This window comes from Salvia hispanica, chromosome 5, assembly GCF_023119035.1.
Source record: "Salvia hispanica cultivar TCC Black 2014 chromosome 5, UniMelb_Shisp_WGS_1.0, whole genome shotgun sequence".
In the NCBI taxonomy this organism is placed as follows: domain Eukaryota; kingdom Viridiplantae; phylum Streptophyta; class Magnoliopsida; order Lamiales; family Lamiaceae; genus Salvia; species Salvia hispanica.
In genome coordinates this window covers 13,072,277-13,093,241 of record NC_062969.1, presented here as the reverse complement: position 1 = coordinate 13,093,241, position 20,965 = coordinate 13,072,277, and the positions used below count along the sequence as shown (strand labels likewise).

The window sequence follows — 20,965 nt, the reverse complement described above, 5'->3', positions numbered from 1 at the left end:
TGTGTATAGTTCCTAAACGTGTAGAGTTCCAATCCTCATTGATTGGTGTACTAAAGGAGACTCAAATATCCCTATAAATACTAGGGTGATGAGCATATAAAAAATATAAGAAAATACACAACACTATTTCTCTCTACTTCCAATATGCCTTCTCAATCTTGCTATACCTCTCTTGATTACCATCTTTAAGAAACATCATAGTTACAAAAAAAAAAAAAAAAAAAAACTAATATATGTATATAAAATTGAAAAATACAAACTCGAAATTTGTGTTTGTTCTCACAACTGATCAACTAGTGCAAGTTCAGATAAGCATTGATAAACAACGATTTTGCATGTTTTTAAGGCCTAGGTTTGGCTCGTTTTAAATGTCAATCATGAAAAATTATGTTCTTAAATTGCATATCTTATACATTTTGGTATTTTGACATGTTTGTTGATAAATGATAGAAAAAGACAGAAAAAAGGTGCAAAAGTTTCAAGGTGCAACAGCCTCTGTTCGAGTCAATCTGCCATCAAGTTTGAAGTCTAATCAGTGTCTACTACATGACATTCTCTTCGTCTATGAAAGAGCTTCGCGTGGGTACCTTGAACATCTAAACCGGATTTCGGTGAAAAAAATTATGGTCATTTTACGAACGTTGCGCAGTGCAGTAAAAAGTTAGCAGAAATTAAGGGAGGAAAGAAATTGTTGCCAAATCTTTCCTATTAATTGAAGGGCTAGAATTTACCATCTTTCACATTACTTGGAGAACACTATTTACCATGTATAAACCTTTTTCAAGCCTAAATATACCATATAACCTAATTCATAATATTCATCTCAGAGCCTCCAATCCTCTCCCTCTATGTACTTCTTCCATCCTATATTCCACATATAATTCTTTCATCCTCCATTAGAGCGGAGCTCTGCAGATCTAGACAAGAGAAGACCGAAGACTGCATAATTCAACCTTGGGTTTTGTTTTGTTTTGTTTTTCTTCATGTCTAGTACTTTAATTGTTGTCTTTACTTGTCTATGAGTAGTAAACATCTTTTGTGGAATTTTTGGTAAACATGCTATGATTTTGAGTTATTTATTAATTGTTTTTCCTTATTAGCTCTTGTAGTTATTTCAATTTCTCTTGTGCTTATATATTTTTTTGATTGACAATCTTATAAATGCATGTGGATTAGAGTACAATAATCGAGAGATGAGTAGTTTAATTAGAAAGAGGAGAAATTGAGGTCTTTGCCAATATAATTAGGAGATTTGAGCTTTTGAATGAAGCAAATTTATCTTAGGAGTTTTTAGGAGTTGTTGCTTTAGTTCTAGCAAGGAGACTTCGGTTCTAGGTAGTAATCTACAAATTGTATGCTTCGAGAGAAGATAAAGGTTTTACATCTGTGATAGCTTAATAACTTTAGAGATCGTAATTCAAAGAAGTCGATTGGATATTAGCTTTTGATTATGGTTCCTAAAACTATGCATTCATTAACCTGCTTTGAATTACAAGTCGAACTGATCTACTTGGGCGTACTGCCTATTTTCTGAGTTATATAAAGAAAATTGTTTTAGCTTATATACTGAGCCACAACTCCTATGGAGCACAGGTTTCTATGTTGAGCATAATTAATTTATGAAGATCGTTACATGCAACCAGTGGAGAGAGAGATTCTTAGTGCAGAAAAATGCCCTTTATACATTTGGGGACATTTTCATCCCAAAAAATGATAAAAACGTGCAAGAGCACCTGAAACGAGCAAAGTGTATAGTTGGAGACCGCAATAGATACTTTTCAAGTATACGTATCGCAAATGTCCATCGGTGAAAGTATAGATCCTTGAAATGTAGTTCACTCTAAAAAGAAACATGAAAATTAGACTCTGAGCATATCTAACTATTTACACTATAAACTCCATTTTTTAGTGTAAATGTCGCATTAAATAGTGATTTTTTACTTTAACCATCTACACCAAGCTCAAACTTAAATGAATATTCTCTATTCACTTACTTTTTACACTCACAAAAGCTGAAAAAAGTGAGTAGAGTCTGTTTTAATGTTAACCCAAAATGGGTATATATATCTTGTTCGAAAATCCAAATGGAATAAGTTTTGCAGTACCATTGAAGCTATTTTCTTATTCTATTTTGGACTTTAGAGTACTATTAGAGATCATGATCTAAGCACAACAATCCTAGTGCCTAAGGAGAACAAAGAGGGATTATATGATGGAGATAATAAGAAAAAAATTCAAAATATTGATATATCTTCCCACTAGTAAAAAATGTCTTTGGTCAAAGGTCACACATAAAAATAAATTGAGCTTAGGCACGGAGGATAGAAGAAACAAGCCAAGGGCATACCGGCCAAAACAGAGTTCTTAAAGCGACCATAATCTTTAAAAAAATATATTTTCCTGAAAATAGTAAGTATGCATTAACAGTTTGTTCTCCCAGAATAAAATTGACACTATTGCTGATATTTCTGATATTCTTTTTTCCTTAGATCACTTCAGCTCTACTGTGGCATGCATACTTGCAATATGTACACCAATTCAAAAGAAAAGCAGCATTACCTCTAAAGCAGACATGGCAGCTAACAGATTGAAATTCTCACCAGTGATGAAATCTTGTTTTCGAAGATCTGCAAATAAAACTAACCACATACGTTAGGCTATATAAAAGCCATTTTCATGGGAACGAGACCAATTTGCGGTTACCAACTGATGTATCTACTGAAACGAGAGAATAGTGGTATACTATTAAACAAACCCATACATCAAAAATACAAGTACAAACTACTTAATATTCTTAACAACAACATGCAAGGGAAATTGGGAGTAAAGTGCAAGAAAATAAGTCCAATACTAACAACCGTAACTATATATGAGCTTATTAGAGACGACGTTTGGTTTTCTTATTAAAAACACCAGGGCCATAAGTTGAATAAATGACGTCTACAAGGAGTGGAAACTGTAGCAGCACGAATGATGCAATGGGTAAGCAAGCGAATGCCATGAGAAGCACCACAAACCACGTTGCATCTCTTTGAAGCACCATGTAGAGCGTAGCACTAAACGCAGCCAACATAAATATAATGGATACGAAGAGGGTAACAAGGCCCATGCTTAACCTCTTGGGTAAAACATACAAGAAATCCTCTTCTGCATAACGTGAAGTAAGGATGGAAAGGAACAGGAGCAGAGAAGTTATGGAAGTGAACAAGGATATGGCATCCGACACTGCAAACAACATGAATGGAGGCTTGTTTGACAGAAGTGGCTTGCCGGATGCTTCTTCAATCCCACCAGGAACAGTGAAAGCTGCAGCGAACATGACTGTTGCAATTAGTGCTGCCACGATGGTGCATGCATTAGCCGTGTCTTTCATCCACTTCTCTCCAGCTTCTTTTAGCTTTTCGTGCTCCCTTGTGAATAACATCTGTGGAGTTTGCATTTCTTTGTTGTTCCATGTTCTGCGTGAAGCAGGGACAAAATTTTCCATCTCCTGTATATCAAAGTGACTATTTTATTATACATATTAACTCTTTATTTTTTCTATTTAGCTTCTACTAATCTTGCAAGTTCATGTTTTAAAAATGTTGAAAGGCCATAGGGATTTGATTTGAAATGGTACCTTAAACCACTGCAATTCGCGCTGCATTTGTAGAGCAGGACCAGCTACAAGATTGAGCCTGTCAGATGGGGCTAATTTTCCACATATGTGCATGTAATTGTTTCTCTGACGGTCTGCACGCCCCCAAAACGTATATTTGCGGTCGTTCATATTATGGAAGAGGTTGATAACATTCTCAAAGCGATAGGCCGCTGCCAGCATAAACACATCCTTCTTCGTCTTAGGGTCTCTATAATAAATAGTCAAAGGATATGCGTCTATTATCATTTCCACAAGCTCACTAATCCCAAAGATGGCCGCATTATGAATAGATTTCTCAAATATCGGTAAAGCCTCATTTCCAGGTAAAGTTATTATTTGGTCGCACAAGTGCTTCGCAAGTTGTAGTGCTTGTGCTCTCGTTGATTTTTTCTCCCTCAGCTCCTTCACGTTAGGCACTGATATGTTAACCAATAAACTGTTAGAATTAATTATATTACATTACTACATAAACAAGATGAGTGTGGAGTGCTAACCAACCTAAATTTTCGATGACATACCAAATCATGTAATCCAACTTCTTCCACCCTGTAAATCAACCCAACAAGGATCTTAGATTTATGTCACCAGCAACAATAGATTCTAATAATCGTTACAAATTTGGAAAGGACTTTGTAAAGTATGAGCGATATATATAATGGAAATGATAAGTGTAGCTTTCCTCGAGAGATAATGTGAAACAAGTACTTCCAATGCGATGCACTATGGCAATTTAAATTTTCAATGTCATGGGATACATCATGTGTCGTGCGACCAGATTCCTCTTCAGAATTGGTTTTTATACGAATACCTACATATATTCAGAAAATAAATATTTATGAATACCTACATATATTCAGAAAATAAATATTTATGCATTAAACAAATGTTGTTTGTCGACAACAAACATATGTGAAATTATAATTTTTCAAGGATAAATTAATTTGAAAACTGAAATCATGGTAAAAGAGCATAGCTTAAAGCCTTAATTTATATTTTAGTGGCACCTCGTAATGGTAAGTATGTACTCACTCCGTTCACGAATAGGACCGTTTTTCTATTTTGGTCCGTCCACGAATACGAGTCTCTGTTCATAATTACCACTACAAAAAAATGTCAATTTACCAACGGTATTACCGACGGAAAATTTTCGCTACAAATTACCGACGGATTTACCGACGGAAATTTCTGCAGGTGAAAATTTTCCTTTTTTAATTAATGTATTTTCGTCGGTAATTCCATCGATTTTTTTTTTTTACCGACGAGCTCTTTACCGACGGAAAATTTACCCAAGACCCTAATCCATCGGTAATTTTGTTTTTACCGACGTAATTACCGACGGAAATTACATCAATTAAAAAAGGAAATATTTTCACCCGCGGAATGTTCCGTCGGTAATTCCGTCGGTAATTCCGTCGGTAAACTGACATTTTTTTGTAGTGTACTATACATGGTAGAGACCACACATTCCACTAACTCATTCTATTCACATATTATTTAAAACTAATATACACAAGTAAGACTCTTATTCCACTAACTTTCACCCACTTTTCTAAACATTTCATAAAACCCGTGCTGGAAAGAAATGAGACTCCTATTCGCAGACGAGGGGAGTACTTACAACGGTAAGCAAACTTTTGCCACCAGGTGAAAGCGTCTGTCCTTGGGAATAAGGTGTCGGTCTGAGCAATGACTGATAGTGCGGAATTACCGGACTTGTCATGTACCCTTTGAGCCAAATTTGGGTATTTATGAGTCAAATCCAATGCAATATCTAATTATAAACAAGGATATACATATAATTCAGTTATGGTATGAAATGTGTATAATATACATTAGAGCACTGAAGCAATTAATTTGGAACTCACCAACATATTCAGAAGATATTATTGCATTCAAGAGATCGACTCCAATTTGACCCTGAAATATAGAAGGGTGATCGCCAGAGTTGGTCTCGTGCTGCAATATCAAATATTCTAGCGTTTTCTTTTGGCAATTTACAGCTGCTACGACCACTGGCAAGTCGTTATCATTGTTCATAATATGAAGTAAATTTGGATTTTTGCCAACCAAAGCAATTGCTGCTACTGTATTTCCAACAATGGCAATATTGTGTAAGGCAGTATCTCCACGGGAATTCTTGAAGGCCAGCGCCTCTGGTGGCATTATTTCCACCATCTTGATCACTAAATCGTTTTTTCCAGCCAAAACGGCTATGTGGAGAATTGTTTCCAAACGTGAAGATATAATGTTGGTGCTTAAGTCGTTTAAGTCTGGGAAGTTATTCTTAGTGGACTGCCAGTTATCTCTCATTATTGCCTGGTATACTGGCAAATATCTGATATAATCATCACCTACACAATATTCTCTGTTATTTTTTAATCATATATGTTTATGTTTAATTATTTGAGATGATGCTGAATAATCTAAGGGTGGATAAAAAATGTTTGGATTGATATGAAAAAACCAAAAATATAAAAAATATTTTGTACTATTTGATAAACCAATTTTTGTCGCAACAATTGATTAACCAGGTAACTATAAAATGTTGTTTTTGATGATGAATAAACTCCTCATATCCCTTTCACCACGTTTTTTATAAACCCAAAATATAAATAAAATATTTTTTAAATTGATTATTTGGTTAACCGAATTTTTTGAAACGAAACCAAATCTTCCTACCCTCAGCCCACCTAATAGCAAATCACTATTCAATTCAAATGACGGAAATTGGAGAGAAAATGAAAACTGACCGGTCTTCCCTCCTTCTTCTTCTTCTTCTTCTTCTTCTTCTTCTTCTTCTTCTTCTTCTTCTTCTTCTTCTTCTTCTTCTTCTTCTTCTAAAATGTTGTCTAGTAATTGAAGCCATACGTCTTTTGCAGTTTCACTACCCCGCAGCCATCCTAATAGCAAACCACTATTCAATTCAAATGAGGGAAATTGGAGAGAAAATGAAAATTGACCGGTCTTGCCTTCTTCTTCGTCGTCGTCTTCTTGTTTGAAAATGTTTTCCAATTGAAGCCATACGTCTCTTGCAGTTTCACTACCCCGCAGTCGGTGAAGCACGTCTGTTCCGACTGATCCAAGAATCCATCCTTTGACAAGTCTGTCCGTTCTTCTCCACAACTTGTACTGCTCAATCTCCTCTTTCTCTGGTGCCACAATTTCACTGTTGACGAACCCCATCACATCCCGGCTCTCCAGAAGGCAAATCATCTGCTCTTTCCAGTCTTTGAATTCATTTGTTTCATCATCTCCCCCACTGCTCGGCCGCACTGTCACAAAGTTTGCTACGTTCACACTACACTGCCATGCATATTTCTCTTCTGAAAAAGTCATTAATTCAAACGCGACTCTATCAACTAACCAACGCACACTATGGATTTATAATTTTACGTATATGTTGTACGAGATCATATTCTAATGCTTATAGCACCCTAATCCAAAATCAAGATCAAATCTCCATACTTAGATTTTAAAATGAGTGGATGAGATTAAATCTTACGAATCTCAATAAATAGTAGACAAAATATCAACAAAAGAGTAATATGACCATTATGTTATCATATGATAATTTTCATGAATGTTTTTTTATATCAACATAGTATATTACAAATATCAACGATATGACATAAGAATATCAACATTAGTACAAGGAAATATCAACACATATTTATTGAAATTTTTACATGGTTTTATTAAGATTTTTATATGTATCTGTTGATAAAAATCTGATTATCAACATTTACGAAAACTAAAATTAAAAATATCAAATTTCATCATCCGAACGTCGTCGGAACATATGCAATTGAAATCTCGTTGGAATCCCTATAACATTATCTTTAATTTGATATATTTTTTGCGAAAAACTAATTTAAATCGAGAGAGTTACGTAAATTTAAAGTTTTTAGATGATTTTAATGAGAGAGAATTGACATTAACACCCTCTAATTTTATTTATTAATTTTCTTAGTTAAAAATATAATAACCATTATTTCAACCATTAGATTTTCTAATCTAATGACTAAGATTTAATCTGAGTTTGAGATTGCTAATTAGTTAGTTAGCAATCCATCACTCTTAAATATGTATAAATCCAGGCATCTAACGGAACAATATACGCTCTTCGCAATAATAGTATATAGTTGTACACTTACTTGCTGTGGTAAATGGTCCTCCAACAACTTTATTACAAAGCACTCCATTTAAATACACACATTTTGAAGTTTTAATTTGATTATATTTTAGGGCAAATCGGTAAAATATTACAAAGTTTGATTAAATTTTGGTCAATCCCTAAACTTAAAAAGTCATTTATTTCATAACTTTGATATATTTTTAAATTGTCCCATTGATTTAGATTTAAAAGAAAAATATGTACTCCCTTTGTCCTTAAAGAATGAACATTTAGTTTGACACGAGTTTTAATACACAATTGGTAAGTAAGAGAGAGAGAGAAAAAGTTTTAAGAGTATTGTTAGTGGAGAATGAGTCCTACCTTATTTGAGAGAAAGAAGTTTCCAAAATTAGAATATTCATACTTTTCAGGGACGGGCTAAAAAAATTAGAGTTCATACTTCTCAGGGACGGGGGAATATAACTTTAATACTCCATCCGTCCGCGAATAGGAGTCCCGTTTTTCCATTTTAGTTCGTCCGTGCATAGGAGTCCCGGTTCACTTTTACCATAAATGGTAATATGGTCCAACCTTCACTAACTCATTCCACTCACATTTCATTTAAAACTAATATATTCCTTCCGTACCACGTTACTTGAGTCGTTTCTTGTCGGCACATGATTAATTTAAGAAAGTGGTATTTAGTGAGTTAAGTAATGATAAAATATAGTAGAGCACAGAATAAAGTAAGAGAGAGTAAAATAAAATAATGAATAAAGTGAGTCAGATTAGATGTTTTGTTTTTAGCTAAAAAAGAAATGACTCAAGTAACTTGGGACAACCCAAAATAGAATATAACTCAAATAACTTGGGACGGAGGGAGTATATAAGTGGGACTCCTCTTACACTAACTTTTTTCCATCCACTTTTCTTAACATTTCTTAAAACTCATGCCGTCAAAAAAATGGGACTCCTAATGGCGAACGGGTAGAGTATCACTTATAAATTTTTCTTCTGTTGTTTTTATTTTTCAATATTGGATTTAATTATCTTTTTATTTTTAACTTTTAATTAGTACTCTAATTTAGTTCGTTTCTAACTTTTTTATTTTTAACTTTTAATTTGTAATTTAGTTCATTTCTATTTTGATATTACCGTACAACATTTCTTTCATTTTATGTAATATTAGGCTAGGGGTGCGTTAAAATTACAACACCTCTTAAAGTAACATCATACCACAATTCTTAGTTAATCATTTGTACACGTGGACGAATAATCAGCTGCCATATGGGAATCATAAAAAATGCTCAAGGGTAAATTTTCTCAGCTAGCAATATCTAATATACTAGACAACAATTTACAACAATTTTTTCTTGGCCAGCAATATCCAATACGCTAGACAGCAATCTATAGATTGTTGTCTAGCGTTTATACTATTGCTGTGTAGCGTTTAAAATATTGTCAATAAAGTTCGTGGAAAAAATCGGAATTCATGAAAAGTTGATGACTTTAAAGCAGTTACCCCTTTTAAATATAATAATTTGTGTTATATTTTATACTATACATTAAGAGTATGTGAAAACGAAAATATTTAATTAGGTGTGGATGAAGGTCACTAATGAGAGTAAAAATTGTTCCATGTATGGGAATTGTGTACGTGGAAAGAGAGAAATGAATATTTTATTAAAAAGGGGATTGTGTACGTGGAAAAAGCGGTAGAGATAGTCTAATATTTTTGCACATTTTTCCACTTGCCGCAAACACTAAAATGCCCTCACATGAAATCTATACAATATATAAAAGGGAAGTTTTGAAAAAATTTACAAGAGTACTATTTAATTTAAAAAATTATAGTATTAAATTAAATATATATAATTTAAAGGTCATTAAACGTGTGATTAAGTGGAGTGAGTGGGAGGTTTTACAATGTCACGTGTGATTAAATGGAGTGAGTCAAAGGTTTTTCTATGCCATTTAAATTTGGTTTAAACGTTTGACTAGAATTCCAAATAAAAATATTTTTTGCCCTTTCATCGAATGCATGTGGTGTGAATTGTTCGATTGTGTACTTTCATGGGTCTCATCTTATGCTTTGCTCTATGGATGACATTTTAATACATATCAAATTGATTTTGTTCCTTATTTTATTGTAGTTTTAGGTGAGGTAGACGTCTTTAAAGATGACAAACAAGTTATTTTACTTAGAAGTTCAGTTGAAGAGTAACGAATTGTGACAAATTGAAGGTTTTAGTTTATAATCATGAGATTGATTTTAATTTTAAAGTTAATGTAGTGTATAAATAAGTTTTAAAAATGATGAGTAATTATCCATTGTGTTTAATTCTTTATTGTGATAGATTTTTATCTTCCTACACTATGATTTAATATTTAAATATTATATTATGTGATTTGTTTCAAATTTATTATGCTTCAATGTTGATTTGTGTAGATTTTTTATTCTCATGTAACTAAAATTGTTACTCCTATTGTTCATCGTTAATATTAATTCTAATTATACTTAATTAATTTAATCTTTGCACAGGCGGCGTGATACTAGTGATATTAAATGCCAAATAGTGGACCGAATTTGTTCTTGTATATTAATGTACGAGTATATCTTTTCTCTTTCCTCATTCTACTTCTATTTTTTAATAAATTGATATATTATTGTTACATTGCATGTTCTTGTAATTTTGTGATTGTTTTGGTATCTTAAATTGATAGGAGTATTTGTCATTTCATATTTGGACTTCAATGGATATACATGCAAATTCGATATTGCTAATTTTCAACATCAGTTGAATGCCTTTCGATTATGAAAATTATTTCCAACAATCAACTAATGTTTGAACTTGTAATAGGTCAAAAATGGAGCAAAATTTTACAAATATACGTACGAAACGAAACTGCTTCAAAAGCTAGTCAACTACTCCCCCGTCCCACCGAAGATGACTTATTTTCCTTTTGCGTTCGTCTAAACTAAGATGATCTCTTTGTTATTTTAGAAATAAATAAAATACTCAATCATCTTTTCTGTTTCTTACTACCTCCGTCCCCCAAAATTTGTCCCCACTTTGACCCGACACGAGTTTTAAGAAATGTAATGAAAAGTGAGTTGGAAAAGTTAGTGGATTGTGGGTCCTATTTTTATATATTAATTTTATAATAAAATGTGAGTAGGAATTAGTTAATAGAATATGGGGTCAACTACCAAAAATGGTAAAAGTGGAATGAGACAAATTTTGGGGGACGGATAAAAATGGAAAAATATAACAAATTTTCAGGGACGGAGGTAGTACTTTATTCTTCTCTCCTACTTTTAAACACTCAATAATATTTTCTCTCTCTTACTCTCGCATATCTCCTACTTAAACACTCAACAATCTTTATGTCTCTTACTTTATTCATCTCTCATACTTTTAAAACCGAATAACTTTCTTTCTCCCTTCTTAAACTTTTTAAAATAAATATACATAAATCCCGTGATGTCCCAGGAATGAGTCATATTTCCTGGAACAGAGAGAGAGAGTATATATTATAAGAAATACAACTTAACAACACAAGCTAATTAGTTTATCAAGCCCATCAATAAACCCAAAAATGCAAAAATAAAGTACAAGCAGCTAAAACAACTGATCTATCCTTCACCTTGATGACAACTTTCACTTTCAACTTCTATTTCCATCGCTTGTTTTGGCACTCTGCTAGAAAAAATTACACTTACACCCACCAATTGTATTTCATGTAATGCTGACTAGCTTTTGAAGCAGTTTTGTATGCATTGGAAAATTTTGCTCCATTTTTGTGTCTATTACAAGTTAAAAAATGAGTTGATTTTTGGAATTAATGTTCAAAATTAAAAGGCATTGAATAGACGTTGGAAGTATGCTATGAATATGGAATTTGCATGAATATCCCATGAAGTGCAAAAATCAAATGATAAATGTATGGAGTATTTAAACTCCTCCTTTACTTTTGATAAAATTTTATTTCTTATGAGTTGAATAATATTTTCCATTGATAATACTCTATTCACTTTTGTTTTTAAAATCTCTATTTACAAGAGAGAGAAAGTAAAATTTAATTGAATTGATACACCAAAATAAGCGTCAGATAATTGTGCCCCAAACCGTTGACGACAAACAATCTAGGAGGAGTAGGCACTAGTACGCAATTAAATTAAAAAATAGTTAGTCACATGCTACTTTATAGTAAAACTTCATTTTTAATATAATATTATAATCTGAGTACCTAACTTTGTGCCAATTATGAACCTAACTGTATTAATTTCGTGCATATATATTATGGTTGTTACAATTTATGGTAGCACTAGATTAATAATTGAGAAACGTGGGAAAAGAACGTGGTTGTTATAATATGGCCATTGATCACTCTAATTAATTAGCCTCAATTAAAACAGAATTAACGTTTAGTGGAAATACACTCACACGCTTTCATCTGCCTTACTACCAGTAGTCAATTGGGATTTGGGTGGGTTGTTACAGAATGAATATAATTACAATCATTATTTTCCAATGTGACCATAAAAAAGAATAAGTTTGTGCAGCCTATTCTGTTTCAATATTTTTAAGACAACCGGTAGTTGATTGGGTTGTTACAGAATGGTTATAGATCACCACCATTATTTCCTAATGTGACCATAAAGCAGAATAAATTACTATATAAATTTGTAATAAATCAATAATTTTATTAAATGTTTAAATTTTTCTACGCTATTATCTATATTTACTTATTCTATAGAGCAATAATTAATGATTTGACTCAAATGAAGAATATAATAGTTATAAGAAAATATACTCCTTTCGTCCCCAAAGAGTATAAACTTTGGGTTCGGCACTGGTTTTAATGAATTATTGGTAAAGTGAGAGAGAGAGATGGAAAAAGTTTTTTAAGTATTGTTTTGGGTCCCACATTGTTAGAGATAAAAGAGTTTCCAAATTGAATGTTCATACTCTTTGGAGACGGACGAAAAAGAGAATAGTGCATACCCTTCAGGGACGGAGGGAGTATATACTGATATGATCATATTCCAAACCAATAGTCTTGGTCGTGATAGAACAACACAAGCTTTCATTCAATATTAATAAAATATAGAAAATAGAAAATATAGTATGTAACTTTGTCAAAAAAATTCAATTGTAAAATGAGTCTCCCAACAACACAACCATCCATTCCTTGTGCATTGATTTTAGGGTTTCGGGTTCCTGATAAGTAAAAAATTGGGATTTAATTGTCATAAATTTGTCTCTATTTATAGATGTGATATACTACTACATTTACTTGCTAATTTTATTAGAAGTGGAACGATGTTATAATACCTGAATTTATAAAAGTCTGAATAGTGGCATTGATTTGGCAACATAATGAGAGCATTATAGACTTAAGTTGGCAGTCTAATTAGAAAGTTTTTGAAGTTATGTTTGAATGGAGAGAGCTTGATTTCAGTTCTTGTTGTTAAGAGGCAAAGTTATAAGTTCAGTATATTTTAGTTGTGTTTCCACATTCTTCTCTTCTGCTGGCTGGTAAATTGTAGTTCTAGTAATTTTTAATTACCTGTTCCACATCCTCTTGTAGTAAAACAACAAAGGAATTCTGTTTTCGTTAAAAGAAATATCAAACTATTAATGAGAAAAAATAAACATTGAGATGTAACATGTTTGTAAGGGGAAGAAAAGGAGCCAACCAAATACACTTTCAAGCTGGACCTCTACACTAAATGTAGTCGACCCAGCAGTCAAGTCGATCTCACACGAGACCCACCTCATCTGCGAAATGGATAAACATATTTGGCCCGAACTTTAGGCATCTTTCGTTGGGACCCTATATCCATCATTTTTTAATAAATTTATGTGAACCATTTATAATAAGGGGATAGTAATCAAGTACCCGATCAAGAATTCCGGCCCAGTTACAGTCTTTACTTGCTCTCTTTAATTGGCCTTTTGGCTTTTGTTGCAAGGGACCTTTCGTTTTACACGTCACAGCGAGCAATCAGCGAGGAGCAACTGGAGTTCACTAGGAGAACATGATGCGAAAGGCTGCTTAGTATAAAGCAACAGCATTAAGTTTACTCTTTACTTTAGGTGTAAAACGCATGTCACGGGGTAAGGTGTTTGATGTGAAACTGTACCTCGCTGGAGTTCCTTTCATGGGTTAGTCATATCTTGGGAAGATCGGTGTTGTTGTTAACGTTTCCTTTCCCTTGTTCTAAGTCGGTAGAAGTATCAGTTGAAAAGCCTATTCTTTCCATGATCTCATCTAGCCGTTGAACATTTGTAAGATACAAGTAACCTACCTGAAACGAGATCTATATCAGTGTGGAAATGCAAATTGACAGAGTGTGGAACATACTACTGTCACTGTGTACATAATCAGTATAGCAAGATTAAAATATTACATATGACCAAAGCATGATGTAGGGATCAGATTAGGCGCGGATTCACTATTTACCAAGACCTCTTTGTTCTTCATTAGGAGAGCTCAGTCAAACTCTAACCATGCGACTGATTTTGTTGAATTAATCAAGATTACAACCAAAGATCAATTAACTATTACAACCGTAGTTAATATGCTAATCTAGGGTTCTTGAAGTATCAACAAAGTCCTCCTAAGAAGCCTGCACACTGAATAAACGGATTAGTGATAACAAACAAGATCCTCTCGGATCAGAAACAACATACACAATCCTTTCATCACAAGACACAAGAGAGAAACTGAATAGATCAAAAGATGGCTCAGAAACCCGCCACTAACAAGATCTATTCAACCAGAAACCAATCCAAGGGAGCACCGTTGAAACTGACAAGAGATCGACCTCTCACCGCAGGTAACAACACCACACAACTCAACCACACCGGATCTGGAAGCGCCAAGCACCAACTCACTCAGGAAATCTCACACACCAAACCCTAGATTCTCACAATACTCAGCAACCGAAGTAGTTGCCTTTACCACCACCCACACTTGACTACTCACTGATAAAACCGTGAGAGATTACACAAGAACAGTGGAAGATCCATCGAAGAAGAGAAGAAATCAGAGAGAGATCCCAAAAAAATGAGAGAGACAAGAGAGAGAGTGAGATTAGTCGAAAAAAATGAGAGTCTGAAGAGACTCTCTACTCACATAACAAACACACTCACAATCCAACGGCTCAGGGACAGGATCTGAGTGAGAGACCACGTGGCAGCATCTGGAGCAAGAGGTAAGGCATTTGGGCCTAGCCCAACACTTATATGCCAACAAATAAAAAACCAGCCCAGCAGAAAGTCCATCAATATTCAACACATGATAAGAACATAGTGCGAGGAAAACACAGAAGACCAAATATCGCCACTCTTCTGCATGATAATGCTTTAGGATTTACAAAATTTAAAAGGACATTGGATGGGAAACGATAATAGTACTAGGGACTAAATGCAAGAGACACTTAAGGATTTAGTGAAAGTAGACGATAGAAGAAATTTACAAGTGCCTCCAACGAAGATGCTCTGTTGTAAACTGCCACACCTGCTCTCTTCTTCGTCCTCGTTTTGGAGGAACCAATATTTTTCCCCCAACGCAGCACATCCCTGGATATTAGATGCTTGTTTAGATCAGTAATATGCTAGTAGATTCTACTAACATCAGTAGCTACACAAGAATGAGATGATGAATTTGTAAGGTAAGAATTTGCAGGAAATGCATAATCTAGTATACAACCAAGGGCTAAAAAAGGACCATCGGCTCATTAGAGGATATATTTGAAATACACCCAACTTGAGTTATACTACATACTAAAAGCTGAATGACTTTAAAAACAAGCCACACAATATTGTAGAGTATCTATCTTAGTCATTGCTCACAGAAACGAAAGCTAAAATTAAGTAAATGGTGATAAAAAGGAAACTAGACAAACTACAAATCTCTCCTCTGGTGATAAAAAGTTATCACTCATAAGTTTTTGGAGCATTGCATCCTGAAACATGGAAAAATATTGATTTTTTAGAAACCTCAGAAAGTCAGATAATGAGCATAAGATAAATGTTTGTATACTACCAAAGCACATTTTTCCAGTTTTAATACCTTACAACACACATATGGCTATGAAAGAGGCACACTTCAATGCTTGGTTAAATATCATTGTGACTCTATAACAATCCCTTTAATAAAAGAATGAGTCAATTCACAAAACTAGCTAAAGGAATGTATGTAACTATGGGCCATAGACAGATTAGCCCCATGTACATAGAACTATAGAAGAAACATGAAAGTATCATATATAGCTTCAATGAACGACCATTACAAATTATTATGTCCCTATAGTCAAAAGAATGGTGTGCATTGATGGAAATTTAGCTTTACAAGTTTAAGTAGCCAAAGCAAATATGATGCCCTAAAAGAAAGGAACAAATAAGTACCTGGGCCTCACAACGTACTACAGCCATCACTCGGTCATTATATTCTTCAATATTTAGCGGGGGGAAACAAAAAGTGCCTGCGAGCATAGAGCTGCACCCAACCGATATAGCACCAACATCAAAATCCAAAAAGTAATCTATCATTAGGATATGGAAATATCATGAATCATTAGGATACGGAAACATCACAATCAAAATTGATACAATACAATATGGTAGCACAAGGATTAGAACTTAAAACATGAGGATAATATGGAATGATTTCAAATATGCCAATCAAACTCATCTAAAGAATAAATATATATCAAGGTGGAGGGTGAAAGATATTATGTACTAACTTATATTGAAGCTATTCTTTTAGGTTTATCTTAGAGTATGCTGCATACTTAATAGTAATAAATTTTTGATATACTCCCTCCGTCCCATTGAAGATGACTCACTTTCCTTTTTGGTTTGTCCCAATCAAGATGACCCATTACTTAAAATGGAAACACCTTTATCTCTACTTTATTCCCTCTCTCTACTTTACTCTCTCCTCTTACCACACAAAATATAACTGCATAAAATCCCGTGCCGCCCAAGAAAGGGGTCATATTCCTTGGGACGGAGGGAGTACTTAATTCAAGATTCTAAAATGCCAAAAAATGGCACATCAAACAGCTGCTCGGATAAGGGCACAAGTCAATTTAACCAACAATCATAAGTAAGTGCGAACCTCATAAATGCAGTCGCTCAAGTAAGCTACTGAAAGCATATAAATTCAGAGATTAAAAGTAAACACTTAAACAAGAGAACAAAGAAACAAGTTGCAGACAGAGATGGAGAAATATGTAGAATTCAAGGATCCGATGCACAACTCATAGCCTAACCCAATTGAAACATTTACCATTTAAAGTCTCCAGAATTATTGAATCAATTACAAATATAGATTAAACCCCTCCCGAGGTGAGAAATCCGTAGATTAGGTGTAATAATTGAATTCCCCTTCTAATTCTTAGACCTAACTCCTAATAATTCGATCAGATTAAAGATTCCACTCAAAACCTCAACTCTCCCGAGTTTTATTGAATTAAGGTGTGAATTATTCTTATTTCAAGATTAATTATTTCACCTCCCGATTACTCTAAGAAACCCTAACACTACCGATTGGTGATCAAGCAATTGTTAGGAAAAAACACAAGAATAATTCAAACAATTGCAAGAGCAAGATAAAAACGAAGTCAATTGGATTAAAACTATGAATCAATGCATCTTCACCAAGAATTCTACATGAAAAGTTTAGCTACTCATATTCATGGTAGAAAACAAAAAGAAACAAAACAAAACAATGGAAATCATGATCCGAATTGCAATTGGCGGAGGAATTGAAGCTTGAATCTCCAATCTTCTTCTTAGAGTTCTTCAAAGAGAGAGAGTGGGTGTTTGGCGGTAGGTGTAGAATGCCTAGAATTGACCTAATTCTTCCTTCTTATTTCCTCTTCAAAAAATTGCATTTCAGCTCTAAAAAAGGTCAAAATGACGGCCCCGGCCGGGTGGAATTAATCCACTAGAAATAATCCACTGGAAATTCTGGACAATGCAGTGTTCGTAAAACGACCATAACTTTTTCTACGGGACTTCGATTGAGGCGTTTAAGATATCCACGCGAAGCTCTTTCGAAAACGAAGAGAATGATATGTACTAGAGGCTGATTGGACATCGACATATTTTGTACCTTTTTCTACACATTCTTAATAAAATGGTCAACATACCAACATAATAGAGAAGTAGATATAAACAAGCCTAATAATAGACGAAATATGATCAAATTCATACAAAACTACCCTCTAAAATCATGTAAAATCCAAGTATGTCAGTAGTTCACAATTACATTCACAGCAAAAGTACGAAACCCGAGAATAATTCAGTTCAATTGACTAATTGATTGTCTACCGTGAGTAGCTGATTTCAAAATATTGCGATTGAGGATATCTGAAATGGATATTTTTGCCTTTTTTTTGGCTGGAGTAGATGGTGATGCCGATGTCAGAGCTTCTGGTATCTTCGGATAAGTGCACTGGCGGTTGTAAGGGAGGCGCTGTTCAGTGTCGACAGAGGAAGCTCGAACGGTGGATGATAGTGGAAATATTGGCAGCGCCACCGCCATTCGATTTCGCCGGCGAGATTATCTCCGGCTGCGCTTGGTTTTTGCGGCAGGATAAGTAGTTGTGACTGCTGAGGTTTTTGGCGACTTCGAAACTTTTTTTATTCTATGTTTATAATGTTTAATTTATATCTTTGATTTTCGTTTGGTTTTGGAAGTAGAAGTGAATGAGGTGAAAGTGTCTTTTAATTTCGAAAATTAGGGTTTAGAATCTAATTGTAATCTGTTTCTTGTTGGTGGAATTAATTTCATAAAGCTAACAACCAATATCAGAGAATTCAATATATTCTCAGTTTTATTGTAGAGATTTTGCCTCTTCTTTCTCTCGCCAGACTAAAAAAACAGTTTTTCTATTTTACCATCTCTTTGATAGAGAGTTAAAGATACATCCTCAAAATGGAAAAATGTATAATACCTCTCCGTTTACCTCTCCCATTGGAGAATGTTTTTCTCTCAAAAAGAGGTAAATTTGGCAGTTAACATGATTTACCTTCCTATTTACCTCTCCCTTGGAGTTGCTCTTATAGATTAAAATTTTAATAATTTATATGAATCTGTCAATAGAAGGTATATTAGACATTTTCATAATACGGTGAATCATTTAATTATAGAATAATTGTGTAATCCCGATTTTGTCATTCTCTCTCCTTCCACTATACATGTTAATTAAACCGATACTCCCCCTCATTCCAACTTTTTGCCTTTTCGTCATTCTCTTTCCTTTTCGACTATTCTTCTCCTCGTTCTCTCAACCCTCATTCAAAGGCTACAGCGGTGATTATTTGTGAAGCAGCGGAACAAAAGAATCAATGCAATTTCAACGCAAAAAATCAACACAAATTTCAGAATTCAACAAAAAAAGCAACACGATCGATTCAACACAAATTCAACAAAAAATCTACAAAAAATCAACATAGATTTTAGAATAACATAGAACCAATACGATTTCAACAAAAAATCACCAACAGCAGAACAAAGAAAACAACGAAATTTCAGCGCAAAAAATCAACACATATTTCAGAATTCGACAAAAAAGCAACACGACCGATTCTACACAAATTCAACAAAAAATCTACAAAAACAACATAGATTTTAGAATCAACATAGAATCAATGCGATTTCAACAAAAAATCACCAACAGCAGAACAAAGAAAACAACGAAATTTCAGCACAAAAAATCAACACACATTTCAGAATTCGATAGAAAAGCAACATGATCGATTCAACACAAATTCAACAAAAAAATCTTCATAAAATTAACACAGATTTTAGAATCAACACTATTTTAACACAAAATTCAACATCAACAAAGAATCAACGCAAATAAAGTTTCGACGTCAATTACAGTGGTGTTAAGATTTTTTCGAAGATGTGAATATTTCATTTTTGAAGGTGGAAGAGAAATAAAGAACGCATAAACCGTTCAGAAACTTAACTTACAAAAATACCATATGTTGACAAAATACATATTCTTGTTGAGATAGAAATTCTACGCAATCTTAACCATAGATCTGTTATAATTAATAACTATGATTAAAGTTTTGAGTTTATATTAGATACTCCATCCGTCCCAAGATATTAGAGCCATTTCTTTTGGGCACAAGAATTTAGGAGATGTTGTTTAGTGGTGTAAGTAGAATTGGTAGTAAAGTAAATTTTTACCATAAATAGAAATGACTCAAATATGTTATGACAACCAAAAAGGAATAAGGGTATAATATTTGGGGACGGAGGGAGTATATGATTTGCGTTGGATCACATCCGAACTTGAGAGGTTAATAGGGTCAATATATTAAATTTTGAATCAGCTCTACTCAAACTGTGGGCTAATTAAATTAAAATTTGATCGGATTACAAGTTTCTATTTTTGAATTAGCTAGCGAGCTAATCATATCATGAGTTGAATAGTATTATAATTAATAGTATATATTTTTATTACAAATTGTTCTTCATTTATAATGCAAACATATTTATATTAAAATCAAAATATTAATCGTTTGACAAGCATAAACAAAAAACCAATTAATTACTATTAGTATACAAATTTTAAAAATAACATTTGATAAGAATGATATTTGATGAATTTTGAATTGTTAATGATTTATTATATAGAGAATAGATTGAAATGAATATTAACATATTAAAAATCTATTTAAGAAGTAGTATAAATTAAAATTGGGACCAAGATCTATTTTGATAAGTTTGAAGTAGGGACCTAATAATATGAATTGGAGGTTAATCTTATTTTATTTTTGTTTGTTTATTTATTTTATACAAATTGTGTTGAGTGGGCACATATTAATTATAGAATAAAGTGTGTGTGATATACTCTAATTAATGACAGTATATATTTGGATAATTTTATACTACATATTTAAGCAATCGTGTTTCACTCACTGCATTCGACATCTGCTACAGAAGATATAGAGTTTTGATTCTCCATTCAATTTGAATAGGTACTATCATTTACACAATCAAAACAAGCCAAATGAATATGTAAAATAAAAACAGAAAACCTAAAGCTTGGAAATCACAGAATGATCACCCAAGGCTGACCTCGTTTAAAATACCATTAGAAAAAGCACCATGAAAGAAAAAGAATATCCATCTAATAATGTTTATTACTATTAAAACAGGAAATACACGTG

At 33.4% G+C, this 20,965-nt stretch overlaps 2 protein-coding genes across 8 annotated transcripts; both read right to left on the bottom strand.

Annotated features, from left to right (window-relative positions):
* Positions 1 to 2,767: 2,767 nt before the first annotated feature.
* Positions 2,768 to 6,976, bottom strand: LOC125189455. Its single transcript, XM_048086731.1, has 7 exons — positions 6,610 to 6,976; positions 5,506 to 5,964; positions 5,259 to 5,411; positions 4,233 to 4,448; positions 4,139 to 4,186; positions 3,620 to 4,056; positions 2,768 to 3,490 (listed from the first exon to the last, which is right to left on the bottom strand). The coding sequence occupies exons 1-7, from the start codon at positions 6,974 to 6,976 to the stop codon at positions 2,879 to 2,881; spliced, it is 2,292 nt and encodes a 763-aa protein (XP_047942688.1). The 3' UTR covers positions 2,768 to 2,878.
* A 6,389-nt stretch (positions 6,977 to 13,365) lies between these two features.
* LOC125190837 lies at positions 13,366 to 18,477 on the bottom strand. Of its 7 annotated transcripts, none has more exons than XR_007170967.1 (7): positions 18,107 to 18,473; positions 16,175 to 16,265; positions 14,901 to 15,346; positions 14,173 to 14,749; positions 13,906 to 14,070; positions 13,662 to 13,813; positions 13,366 to 13,540 (listed from the first exon to the last, which is right to left on the bottom strand). XR_007170967.1 is itself a non-coding variant. In XM_048088243.1 (7 exons), the coding sequence occupies exons 1-5, from the start codon at positions 18,318 to 18,320 to the stop codon at positions 14,747 to 14,749; spliced, it is 570 nt and encodes a 189-aa protein (XP_047944200.1). In that variant the 5' UTR covers positions 18,321 to 18,477; the 3' UTR covers positions 13,366 to 13,813; positions 13,906 to 14,070; positions 14,173 to 14,746. The 7 variants fall into 7 exon arrangements, 2 of the variants coding, with proteins under 2 accessions (XP_047944200.1, XP_047944201.1); XM_048088243.1 differs by having other exon boundaries at positions 13,366 to 13,813; positions 14,901 to 15,011; positions 15,242 to 15,346; positions 16,175 to 16,311; positions 18,107 to 18,477; XR_007170969.1 differs by having other exon boundaries at positions 13,366 to 13,813; positions 13,906 to 14,066.
* Positions 18,478 to 20,965: the final 2,488 nt, after the last annotated feature.

Bases quoted from the DNA above. Each gene is read 5' to 3' on its own strand.
- LOC125190837 (XM_048088243.1), bottom strand. From the start codon at position 18,320: ATGGCGGTGGCGCTGCCAATATTTCCACTATCATCCACCGTTCGAGCT. The intron at 16,312-18,106 runs GTAGACAATCAA...TCCTAATGATAG, and splicing joins TTTGAAATCAGCTACTCACG to ATTACTTTTTGGATTTTGAT. The intron at 15,347-16,174 runs GTACTTATTTGT...TCTAATATCCAG, and splicing joins TAGTACGTTGTGAGGCCCAG to GGATGTGCTGCGTTGGGGGA.
- LOC125189455 (XM_048086731.1), bottom strand. From the start codon at position 6,976: ATGACTTTTTCAGAAGAGAAATATGCATGGCAGTGTAGTGTGAACGTA. The intron at 5,965-6,609 runs GCAAGACCGGTC...GATATTTGCCAG, and splicing joins AGACGACGACGAAGAAGAAG to TATACCAGGCAATAATGAGA. The intron at 4,057-4,138 runs GTTGGTTAGCAC...TTAACATATCAG, and splicing joins GTATGTCATCGAAAATTTAG to TGCCTAACGTGAAGGAGCTG.